The 11,941-nt window shown below is 48.2% G+C and overlaps 2 protein-coding genes across 2 annotated transcripts in view; both read left to right on the top strand.

Moving 5' to 3' along the window:
- Positions 1-2,758: 2,758 nt before the first annotated feature.
- On the top strand, positions 2,759-6,831 carry RCAN3 (RCAN family member 3). The gene is made up of 4 exons (XM_005427098.2): positions 2,759-2,996; positions 3,491-3,664; positions 4,092-4,263; positions 4,782-6,831. The coding sequence occupies exons 1-4, from the start codon at positions 2,802-2,804 to the stop codon at positions 4,988-4,990; spliced, it is 750 nt and encodes a 249-aa protein (XP_005427155.1). The 5' UTR covers positions 2,759-2,801; the 3' UTR covers positions 4,991-6,831.
- A 3,772-nt stretch (positions 6,832-10,603) lies between these two features.
- Positions 10,604-11,941, top strand: part of NCMAP (non-compact myelin associated protein) — an 8,493-nt gene continuing 7,155 nt past the window's right edge. Inside the window, exon 1 of the mRNA XM_014309510.2 lies at positions 10,604-10,677. The gene's annotated coding sequence lies outside the window, so the exon portion shown is untranslated. The remainder of the gene's footprint in view (positions 10,678-11,941) is intronic.

Raw genomic sequence — 11,941 nt, 5'->3', positions numbered from 1 at the left:
CGGAGCCGCCCCTGGGCCGTGCCGTGCCGCGGGTGCGGGCGGGGAAGTTGTTTTCATCCTCTCTCAGGGCGGAGATGGAGCGTTTGGGGGTTTGCATCAAAGAATACTCGCAGCCGAGGCTCCGGCCCCCGGCCCGGGTTTGTCCCGGCGCGCTGAGCCAGGGCAGCGCCGTGGGGTCCCCAGGGTTTGGAATCGTGGCATGGTTTGGGTGGGAAGGATTAAATCCCACCCGGTGCCACCCCTGCCATGGCAGGGACACCTTCCACTGCCCCAGGCTGCTCCAGCCCCAGTGCCCAGCCTGGCCTTGGGCACTGCCGGGGATCCAGGGGCAGCCCCAGCTGCTCTGGGCATCCCCGCCCTCCCACGGAAGGATTTTCCCCCTGTCAGAGCAGATTTAACTGTTCCTGTGGAAATTACCACTATTCCCAGCCCTTACATTCCCTGAGCAGCGGTATGTGACCGTGAATGAGCTGCTGCTCCAGAGGATGCCAAGGAAAACTCCCCGGTGCTGCCTGTGCCGGTGAAGAGCCACAGCTCCCCATGCCAGGAGCTGCTTTGCTTTCATTTCAGATGATTTTTAGCCTTCTGTGAAGTTGGGGAGTTTGTTTATAAACATTTGTTATTATAAGCGTTTCCCTGTCAGCTGGTATTTAAATGATAAGCAGGTGTTAATGCTCAGAGAAAGGACTTAGTGAAAGGTCTGATCCCAGTGGCTTTAGTTCTTGGAATCCTTTAAATTGTGCTGTTCAGTCTGAAATCTATGAGGGAACAAGTGATCCAATAGTTTGCTAATGAGTATTGCAATGAAATTGTTTATAAGTCTCTTGCTGTTAATACTATGATAAGAATAAGCCGATTGTAATAAATAACTTAGAATTGCATATCTCCATTCACATCAAACAATTTATAAATAGGAATCTCTCGCCTTTCCAAGGAGGTAAGTGAAGAAATTCCCTTTTTCCTGAAGCAGAGCAGTTTGGCTGTTGCACTGATAATCACATTCCTGTACCTGTCAAGTTTGGAGTGTCCTTCTTCTGATTTTGATGCTTTCTAATAATTGCACAGTAAATAATTCTACCCAGTCTGTTCAAATATCACTTTTCACAGGGCTGTTACTCACTGTGCTTCTTAATTGATATTCATACCTGAGTCTCACCTGTCTCATCCTGATGTCAGGGGGCTGCTGGAGATTTTTGCCTTGCTCAGTCATCAGGTGTTTTGAATTGATTTGGGTGAAGTAATGAAAAATCAGTTATCTGAGAAAAGAAATAGAAGGAACCATGAGGTTTATGAATAAAAACAACAGAACTATGATGAAATCTTAATTTAAAAAGAAGGAAATACAAAATGATTGCAGTAGCTCCTACAGCCCAGTGCTGTCTGCAGAAGCACTCTGGGTTTGGTTTAATGTCACTGCTGCCCTGACTTTGTTCTGCAGTGAGGCTCAGACCTGACCAAGTCTCGAGTTGCTCTGTGTGTTCCTCACTCCATGTTTCATTCACCATTCACCCAAGTATGGAGTTTACTTTCCAAACTCTCCTTTTTCTCTGCCAGAGTTGCTCTCTCCTTGCTGGAGGCCTCCCCATCCTTTGGGCTGTCAGAAAAGCAGAGTTTGTGGGTTGGGTGGTTTGATCCCTCAGGAATGTGGGATCCAAACCAGGCCAAGGCTGGAATGTTGCTCCCAGCCCAGCAGAGCTTGGCTGGATGTGCGTGTCTGTCCTGGTGCTGTTTGGATGAGCCCAGATCTCCTCAGAGCCAGATGGTGCCTTTTGTTTTCACCATGTTGGCGCATTTTTGTTCCCTTTCTCTTCCCTCCTTGCATGAATCAGCAAGCACAAGAACTGAGGTTTCCACCAGCTGCCTGTTCTCCCAAATTCCCATCCTTCCTGCCATGCTGGGCAGCAGAACTGAGATCCCCAGGTGTGACTGGGGCAGTCACTGTCATTAACCCACTTAATCCCCCCTCATTAGGCAAATATTCAAATGAGATCATTGCCAGTGAACCATCATATATTTACTAGCTTTTTTTAGTGTTGTGTCACAAATTATCACTCTTTCCAAACCCAGATCTGGTGCAAACAACCTGTTTTTCTCTCAGCTAGGAGCAGTGTGATAACCTCAGGAGTTCTGCAGGGATGGGTGGCAGAAGGTCCACTCCAGTGAAATCTTTTCTATTGTATAAAAATACTCTCCCTGATGTTTTTTATTTAGTCTCTTGCTTATTTGCATTTTTTTGTCTTCCTTGATGTGTCTACTCCTGTAAGTACTGCTACCTATGGAAAGGTGCAGGAAAAGGACATTTCCTTACATCAGGAGATTTTAGATTTTTGAGAGGCTTTGGACAGATTATTTAACTTTGTCCACATGCTCTCATTGATGAAATAAAGTTATTTTTTCAGATACCAGAGGACTGCTCTGATTACCCAGGAAATGGTTTTAATTATTAAACAAGAAATTGTTGCTCACTGTAAAAGTGTGTCATGGAGAAAGGCTTCTAGAACAGCGCTGTCATTTTGGATTCCTGTCAGAGTAAAGGGAGGAGAAATTGCAGTTTCTTGATGGGGTGACTTTATCTTCCCTTGGATGGAGCAGCAGAGTCCTCCCTCCATCCTCAGCAGGGGCATGTGGTGCTGCTGATTCGAGGGGGACAGAACAAATTCCCTGTTGATTCCTGTTCTTTGTGAAATGATTTGCCTTTAACAGTGGGGCAGGAAGCTGTGCTATCCTCACGTTTGGTTTGGGTTTTTGGCTGGCAGGGCCCTGCTGGAAGCTGGCACCTGAGGAGCTGCTGGGGGGCAAGGATGCTCAGGGATTCCATGAAGTCCTGGAGCGACAGCCAGTCAGACCTGTACAGCAGCGACCAGGAGGAGGAGGAGCAGATGATTTTTGGAGAAAATGAAGAGGATTTGGAAGAGATGATGGATTTCAGTGACTTGCCTACCTCACTCTTTGCTTGCAGTGTTCATGAGGCTGTGTTTGAGGTACAGGAGGAGAAGGTAAGGGAGAAGGAGTGTGAGGTGTTCTCAGTGTTCCATTGAACTTTTTTGTCTGGATTTTCAGTGTAGTAATGCACATCATAATTGAGGGGGAAAAATCTGTAAATGAGGTCTCTTGTGGATCAGAGAGCTGGTAAATTAATTGAATTTCATAATTGAAAGTTATTAATTGGATTTCAGAAGCATGAAATCGATTTTCATGACAGTGCAGTGCAGCTGCAGCACTGAGCAGCTCTCGCTAGGTGGCACTTGGTGTATTCAGAGTTTCTGGGCTCATTCACATCTGTTTGCTCTTGGGATTCAGGTGAAACCAGTGAGACAAAGCTGTGCTGCCCTGAGTGTGGATTTACAAGCAGGGAGGGAGATGTGGAATGTGCAGGTTGAGGTGATTCAGGAAACGGATGGAATTTGGGAGAAGAGAGTAAAGGAAAATATCTTTTCACAGAGTGAGAATGTTCATTTAGCACCTGGAGAATGTTTGTGCTTCTCTCCAGGAAAGGTTTGAAGCACTTTTCACAGTCTATGACGAGCAGGTGACATTCCAGCTGTTCAAGAGCTTCAGGAGGGTGAGGATAAACTTCAGCAACCCTGAGGCAGCAGCCCGAGCTCGGATAGAGCTGCACGAGACCGAGTTCAGCGGGAAGAAGCTGAAGTGCTACTTTGCACAGGTACAGACCTTGCTTGTACCTCTGTCCTTGTTCCCTTATTCCTCCTTTGCCCATGAGCTTCATTTGGGGGAAATATCTGAAATCACCTCATTGTTCTACTCTGAGCTGTGCCAAAATTTTAGGGCACAATTTTGGTTTTCGTCTTGAGCTGAGATTGGTTGGGACAGTCACCAAACCAGACACACAGAGGGGCTGAAACAAAATAAGTGGGCCCCAAATTCTCTTTGTAAGAGATTTGTTCCTGTTGCATTGGCACAGGTCCCACAGCAGCCCCTGCACAAGTTCTGAGCTGTAGCAGTTCCCTGAGGTGTTGTACAAAGAGCTGAACCCGTTTTGTTTTTTAAAGCTAGGCTGAATTAGTGGGGAAATAAACCAAATAACAAGGGAATTAATATTTGTGCTCTCTGTCTCCTGGCTTTGCCTGCAGGTGCAGGTGTCCAGTGAAATTGGGGACAAGTCCTACCTCCTTCCTCCACAACCTGTGAAACAGTTCCTGATTTCCCCCCCTGCCTCTCCCCCAGTGGGGTGGAAGCAGAGTGAAGATGCAACTCCTCTGATCAATTATGACCTGCTCTGTGCTGTCTCCAAGCTGGGGCCAGGTAGGGGCCTTTACCTGCTTTTGTTTGGTACTTCCCTTCAAAAGTGGCCATTGAGGGAGTTTTTCTACTTGTCCTTTTCTGTGAGAAGAAAATTAGTCTCTTCTCTTTCTAAGCCTTCCTGGGAAATGTGGTGTTTGCTTTCTGTGAAAAGCAGGAAATGGGGAGGCTTGATGTGCTCAAATGCTTTTGTAGCTTTTAGTTTACAAATGTCACAGAAATATACAGCACAAATGATGTCACTTGGAAATGTGCTTGCTGCTCGTGTTCTGATGTCTTCCTGGGATTTTTACATCCCTCCCTTCCTCTAAATGCCAATTAAAAGATTGATTGTATTCAAAGTGTGCTGTAACTGCTACAGGGACTGTTTTAAGGCATTTGGTGATGAGTGGAGGTTGAGCACATTAGAGATGGGGTGGGAATTAATGATTACTTGGTTGTGTTGTTGCAGTTAAGGGGCTTTCAGCTAAATGCTTTTCCTTGGGGGTGTTTTTAACCTTGCTCTTGCTGGCTGCTCCCAGGGGAGAAGTACGAGCTGCACGCAGGGACAGACTCCACGCCCAGCGTGGTTGTGCACGTGTGTGAGAGTGAGACTGAGGAGGAGGAGGAGATGAAGAACCCCAAGCAGAAGATCCTGCAGACACGGCGCCCAGACCCACCCCCCACCATCCTGAGTGACTCCAAAGCCTTCGAGTGTGCCCTGGAGGTGGGGGGGACAATGCCCTGCTAGAGCTGAGCTGCTCCACGTGGTACCAACTCCAGGCACCCGGCCAGTCCATGTGTTGCTGTCTGTGCTGCTGCTATAGGTCACAACAGATCTGACTTGTAGTTGTCTCTCATGTTCAAGATTTTGGATGCCAATGCTCTGAAAAGCACTTTAATTTTAGGGACTAGTCCCCCCCGAGTGTAGCAAATCCACCTGACTTGAAATAGTGACAATTAGGGAGTCTGGCTGTGTTTTGGTTTTTTAAGATGTCGCCCTTTGCTCTCTGTTGTACAGTGTGATGTTCCAAGTGCTGAAATAATCTCCTCCTGTCACGAGTGGGTTCCAGCAGGTTCCTTGTACAGCAGTTAAAAGCTGATCTGTCCAACAGCTTCCAGTTAATCTAGTGTTAAACACAAGTGAAATGCACTCTCTATGCTCAGATTCCTTGCCAGCTGAGGTGAGGGTTAACCTTTGCTTTTCTTAGAAATACCAGCTGTGTGTTTGTAGTTTGACATGAGGCACAAATACACTGAGGAGCTGAATTCAGGGGGGTTGGTGACTGCAGGGGGGAGAACACCAGAGGAAGAACCTCAGAGTCCATCACCAATGCTCCTGCTCTGGTGTCTGTGGTGGTGCACTGAGCCCTAATTAGGAGTTAATGACAGTGGGAGAGTGAAATACGGATCCAGCTGTTGAGTGTGCTGTGTCTGATCCTCTCTGACAACCTGGGGATGTTTGTTGCTCTCCAGTCCTTGGGACAGCCTCCACCTCTGAATAAATCCAGTGACTGTTAGGTCCTGGCAGGAGCTAAAACATCCAAGGGTTAATTGTTAACTTCTCCAGTCTGTTTTGTATTTTCAAAGACAATCAGTTGCCTGGCTTAGCCAGTTTTTATGCAGTTTCAGCCCTTGTTTGCTGTTTTTCATGAAGACTTTTTCTGTGTGGCCTCCTGTGCGTCTGACAGAGCATCTGCTGCTTCTGAGACCAGGATGCATCTTTTAGAATACAGATCTTTGATTTTGTGATCTTGTGTTAAGTGTTTTAGTAGGAGGAAAATATGCCTTGGTATAACAACACCTGCTCCTGTGCTTTTATGCTATTTTATAGCCAAACTTTTTTAGTCTAGATAGATTCTTCTTTTTTTCTATTTAAAAAGATAAAATGATTTGTGAACAAACCAGGCTGCTGATGTTCCTGTGTAGAAATCATTCTGAAATTCAGATTTTTCATGTTCATTTCAGTGTGTTTCAGTTGTACCTGATGTGCTTCTTGAACTTCCAGAAGTGTTTTCACTTGACTGACAGCAGGGGGAAAAGGAATGGGCAGGGATTCTCATGGATGTGGAGGTTTTTAACTCTGTGTTGTGCCTGCTCAGGATCCCACCTGCCACCAGCTTCAAAGTGGGATCCTGCAGGCAGGTCCTTGCTCCAGAGACAGGAATAGGACAGAGTGAAAAGGCAGGGAGATGGGGTTTGTCCTTCTATCACAGGTGTGGTATTTATGTATCTCTTCAGGTATTGAAATCACTCCAAGCCCAGCTTCACTGTCTCACTGCTCCATGGAATTAAAACAAAGGTAAAAAACCCAACAAAAACCTGTGTTATGCAGCAGGCTTATGGATTTTTGAAATTCCAGAAGTCCGGGTTGGATTCTCTGTGGTGTTTCTATTTTTTAAATTATTTCATTTCTACCCCAGTGTAGAAGTTGCTGTAAGTAGGAGTAAATGGAAAACCTTCGGAAACAATTTTATAATGAGAATCAAGTGTGATGTTGTTGATGTATAAATGTGTAAAATGTGGAACAACATTCCAGCACTTTCCATTGTGTAAAGACACTTCAAATAAAACAATGCAGTGCCATTCACACTTGGGATTTGCACTGTGTTCCATCAGGACAAGGTGGATATTGAGATCTGTGATGGTGGTGTCTGCTTGAATGTCCTCATGGGCAGAAGGGATGGGGGTGGCAGGGACCTACGAGAGGGATTTGGGAACCTTGGGTGGGAAGGAGGAGCCAAACAGAGGCTTCAAAGCTTTAATGAGGCCATTGATCAGTATCAGAAGTGATTTTCTCCCCTCCAGGGTGACAGCCTGCCTTGGCCAATGAAGATGGAGTTTGCTTTATTCCTCCATGCCATGATTCAGTGCCCCCCACCAGAACTTTCTCCTAATCACTGACCTGCTGGTGAGGGCTATTTTTAGCAGCAAGCTTGCACAGAGGCACCAACTCAGCCCTTTCTGAGCTTGTACTTTGTATAAATAAATACCCCAAATGCCTTTAAAAGGTCCTCCTTGAGCAGCAGATGAAACATGCGGTGTTTCTTTGTGTTCTGGAGTTATGGGAGTACTTTGGTTTTACAAAAACTGAGAACCTGTGATTGCAGCTCCTCATTCTGCCTTGTCCCCTGGACAGACCCTGTGCAAAAAAATCCCAATTTCTTCATTTATTCCCTGAAAGGTTTAATTTCCATTTTTGTCTGGGTTTGGATTAGGGATACTTTTGAGCCCAGAACAGGCTGGTTTGTGAATCCTACTGGGTTTTGTTTATTTGCTCCACTCCCAGTGTAAAACTTGCTAGGAGAGAACCTTGGTGTGGAAAGAGACCCCAGCCAAGCTTCATCCCCTTGGAGAAAATGCAGAGCAAGATAAAATACTTCTCCTCCTGTAGGTCCTGACCCTGAGATGTGAGTAAGTGTGACACAGCTGTCCCTGCCATCACTCACACTTCCAGGGAGGGTCACAGGGTCTGATTGCTCCATAAAACAAGAGCAGGGCCTAGAGAGCAGCAAACACTGTGTTTTGGATGTCACCTAATGTGTTAAAATCCTGCTCTGAACCAGGCTCTGTACTGGAGCACTTTGGCATGCTCAGGCTTGCAGAGGGAATGTTTGATTCCCCTGCTGAAGGGAACATATTCCAACCATCAGCAGCATCGGGGTGAGGCAATGGGAAAGACACTCTGGCAGTCTGGTTTGTTCTTACATAAAACATATAAAAATAACCAATTCCAGTCCTCTGTGGCTCTGTGTTGGGATCACAGGCACAGGACAGGGGCTGGGAGAGCTGCATTTCTATGTGGGTCCTTTGTACTGTGTACAGAATTATTTACATATAGAAGCACAGAACAGGTTGGGTTTGAAAAGACCCTAAAGCCCCTCCAGTGCCACCCCTGCCATGGCACTCCCACTGTCCCAGGCTGCTCCAGCCCCAGTGTCCAACCTGGCCTTGGGCACTGCCAGGGATCCAGGGGCAGCCCCAGCTGCTCTGGGCACCTGTGCCAGGGCCTGCCCACCCTCACAAGGAAGAAGTTTTTCCCAATATCCCATCCATCCCTGCCCCCTGGCAGTGGGAAGCTGTAGAGGATTTTGTAGACAGTTAGTTAGCTGAGAAAGGCTATGTCGACATGATACCAATGAATAAGCAAGAGATAGACAAGTATGAGAGTCAGCAGTCAGTGTCTATATAAAGACCGGGCTGTTCGGCCCGGTCCCGGTCCCGGTTCCGAGCCGCTGCGCAGCCACAGCCGCCATCCCTGTGCCCTGCCACGCCGCTTCCGCCGCCACCGGGTCTATACACGGCACCAACAGCAGGCGAATAGTGCAGCGCCTTGCTGTATCCTTCCGCTCGTGCTGGCCAGAAAAAGGTACCCGGACGTCTGTAACTGTTTGTATTTGTTGTCTCATATTGTCCTAATTCAAACTGTCCAAATTATTATTACTCTAATTGTATTACCGAACAGTGGCTCCTAAGAGAGTCACACTCATCTGTGTGAATTAGGTGCTAGAAACCTTCTTGTCCTAAAACCAAACTTAAAAATCCCAAATGTTACACTGTAAGATAGAAAAATTAGTAAACTGAGGGTGTTCTCTAGGCCAAAATTCCTATTTTAAAAGTAAAAGCACTAAGTGGAGAAACTAAAATAAGCCACTGGTTAAAAAAAAAAAAAAAAAAAAGACATAAAAACATTTCTCGAGCTTTTGTTTCACTGGTTGTGTGAGGAGAAAGGAGCCCCGTGCTGGATCTGCACTGAAATCCTGCTAAAATGATTATTGTACATATTTGGTTACATGGACAATGTCATGTTTATTTAAGGCTCACAAAAATGCACTTCAGTTGCCTGGGATGGTGCAGTTGTGGGCAGGAGTGGATTTGACTTTGTGCCCAGCAGTGCCCAAGCTGTAACCGATCATTTACAGGAGCACGGATGGGAAGTGGCCCCATCCCACAGGCTGGAGGTGGAATCAAATCCTGGATTGGGCTGGCAAGGGCAGCTGGGGCTGCTCCCTGAAATCTCCTGGCTGAGAGCTGGGCTCTGACTCACAGCTCCTGCTTCCCAGCTGGGCTGGAACCATCCTGAGTTCAAGGATCCATCTTCCCGTGGAGGGGCGTGCTGCTGCTGGCCTGTCCTGCTGCCACTTGCAAAGGAAACTCTGGGAAGTTTCTCCCCACCCCGCTTTGGGCAATTCCAGCCTGTGTCAGCTGCCTGGGAGTCACTGGAGTCAGCAATTGTGTTTGTGGAGTGATTTGGACTTGTGAATCTTTCCTTTACAGGCTGAACTTTGGTGAAGAAACCAAATGCAACTAATAAAACAGTCAAAAGCATGATTATGGCAATGAAAGACCAAAAATCCAATTAAATACTTGGCTCCCAAGAAGAAAGCTTCTATTCCTCCCCACCAGCCGCTAGCTCAGAGTCTCAGCGTTTCACATTATTTTCCTCTGTAAAGATTTAGTCAGGCTCCCCCTCAAACCCAGGATTTTCACATAAAAACCAGACACAAACGCGATGTGCGCTGTGAAAGGAGAGCTCACTCTTCAGTGACATCAGGAAGGAAACCTCGGCACGTGGAGTCCTGTTCCAGCTGAACAAACCTGCAGGGAACAGGCTTGACCTTGGCCAAGAACGGCTCCACACGAGGGCAGAGAGGGCTCCAAGGCCCGAGGGAGGGGACAGCAGTGACAGTTTCAAGCAAGGGCTCTCAGGCTCTGCCAAGCAACACTTCAAGCCTTTCCTTGCTCACTGACAGGCAAGGATTGCTCAGTCACAGCTGGAATCTATTGCCAGAGATTGCCTCACTTCCCCCACAAACACCGGGCTCCTCCTGGGCAGCCGGGGGCTCCAGGGCTGCCCTGGGCTCTGCCCCAGGCAGAAGAGGGAGAGACACTTTGTACAGGAGTTAAAGGAGGCCACAGAATGAAAATCACCACTTGCAGTAGCAAAATACGGCTTGGAAAATGGTTTTGGCATGGCTGTAAAGCAGCACTGTTGTAAAACTGCCATAAAGCGCGACTGTGATAAGACTGTCGTAAAAGGTGTCTTAAAGCACGACTGTCGTAAAAGGTTGCGTAAAGCACAACTGTCGTGAAGCGTGCCGCAAAGCGCAACTGTCGTAAAATGTTCCGTAAAACAGCACTGTCGTGAAAGGTGCCAGGTCACTCAGACTTCTTGTTGGCTGCAGACTCGGTGTTGGAGTTACGCTTCACACTTCCCCCCTCACCTCAGCCCCTCCTGCTGTGTCCCCTTCCCCTCCCCTAACCCTGCTCTATGTTCCAGCCCGCCCTTGCTCCATCCCTCACTCCCCCCTTCACCCGCCCCACCACACTCCCTGCTCCATCCATCACTTCACCCACCGCCCACCTGCGAGTCCCCCCAGCAGCAGGAGCCCGAGCCCTCGGAGGACGGTGCAGCTCTCGCAGCAGGGCAGCTCCCAGGTGAGACAGGCAGGGCCAACGTCTGCGGGCCGCAGGGTGTCACAAGGGGCTGCGGGCTGAGGGGAGGGGGCTGGAGGGTGACACAGAGGATGGGGGAGCTGAGAGGCAGAACGGGGCTTTAGGAGCAGCTGGGGGGCTCCAGGGGGGCACAGAGATGCTGAGAGGCTGAGAGCGGGGAACTTGAGGGTGACAAGAAGAGGGTGAGGGGAAGCAGATGCCTTGAGGGGCAAAGTGGGGCCTGCTTGAGGGTGACAGGGGAACCAGCCCTCACACCACCCCTAACCTTACCCTAAAAACACCCCTAACCTGCTTGTTTATGCAGGATGGGACAGTCATTGTAAGGAAAGCAATCAAGGGAAATTTATTCCCTTGGAAAGATGATTGGTGAGCAATCCCTGCTGGGATTTCAGCCTCTGGTTTTAAGGAGCTGCATGGGCTTCAGTGGGATTGAGGTGGAAGGGACTAATGTGGCTCTTTGTAGCTGTACAAAACATTTGCTAAATGATTGGATCTGGAAACTCTGGTTTCTGGTGGAAAAGCCTCTGTGGTTGTGTTCTGTGGGTTCTGTGTGGAAATCAGCCCATGGTGGACACCAAAGTGAAGCATGAGCTGTGTTAAGGGCACAAATGTTTCTGGAGGAGGGAAGGGAGAGCTGCAAGGTAAGGAAGGACCTCATTTTTCATCCCAACTGGACTCTGGTCTTCCCAAGAAATCCACTGGAAATGTTTATGGACCATCAGGACCCCCCTGTGGCTGCCTTCCATAGGGAGGTGGGATTCTGTAGGGGGCAGGTTCTCTCCTGTTTCAGGTTGCATTCTAAGGGAGGTGGGTGATGTGGCTCTGGCTGCAGCTGGGGCAGATGAGATGGAGAATGGGGGGAAACATCTCCTGCACAGCAGCTTGACAACCCTAAACCACGAATGGAGCCTGAATGAGGGCTGTGGCTTGTTCCTGTGGTTTCCTGGTTTCCCTTGGGAGCAGCATCAGGCGCAGGCAGGGAACAGATCCCTTTGTAAAGTGTGATGTCCACAGGAAAAATCCAGACAGGGACTGTGATCACACTTCTCTGGAGGATAAAGCCAACGAAGTACAAGTTAAAGGCGAGGATTCCTTTCCAGTTTGATCCTTTTGATTCCACTGACGAGTGGACAAAACCACTCATTCTGTCTCTGGGCTGGATGTGCTCGGGGATCCCGAAGCGCCTGGGAGACTTTGGGCACGCAAGAGCCGCAAAACCCGGGCTGTTCCCAAAGCCTGGGAGCCC

This window comes from Geospiza fortis, unplaced genomic scaffold (assembly GCF_000277835.1).
Source record: "Geospiza fortis unplaced genomic scaffold, GeoFor_1.0 scaffold432, whole genome shotgun sequence".
NCBI classification, from domain to species: Eukaryota; Metazoa; Chordata; class Aves; order Passeriformes; family Thraupidae; genus Geospiza; species Geospiza fortis.
Note: the sequence above shows the minus strand (reverse complement) of the source record. Positions and strands in the feature narration are given on the sequence as shown.

Excerpts from the sequence above, each read along its gene's own strand:
- RCAN3 (XM_005427098.2), top strand. The coding sequence starts at position 2,802 with ATGCTCAGGGATTCCATGAAGTCCTGGAGCGACAGCCAGTCAGACCTG. Across the intron at positions 2,997-3,490 it reads TTGAGGTACAGGAGGAGAAG|GAAAGGTTTGAAGCACTTTT; the intron begins GTAAGGGAGAAG and ends GCTTCTCTCCAG. Across the intron at positions 3,665-4,091 it reads TGAAGTGCTACTTTGCACAG|GTGCAGGTGTCCAGTGAAAT; the intron begins GTACAGACCTTG and ends CTTTGCCTGCAG.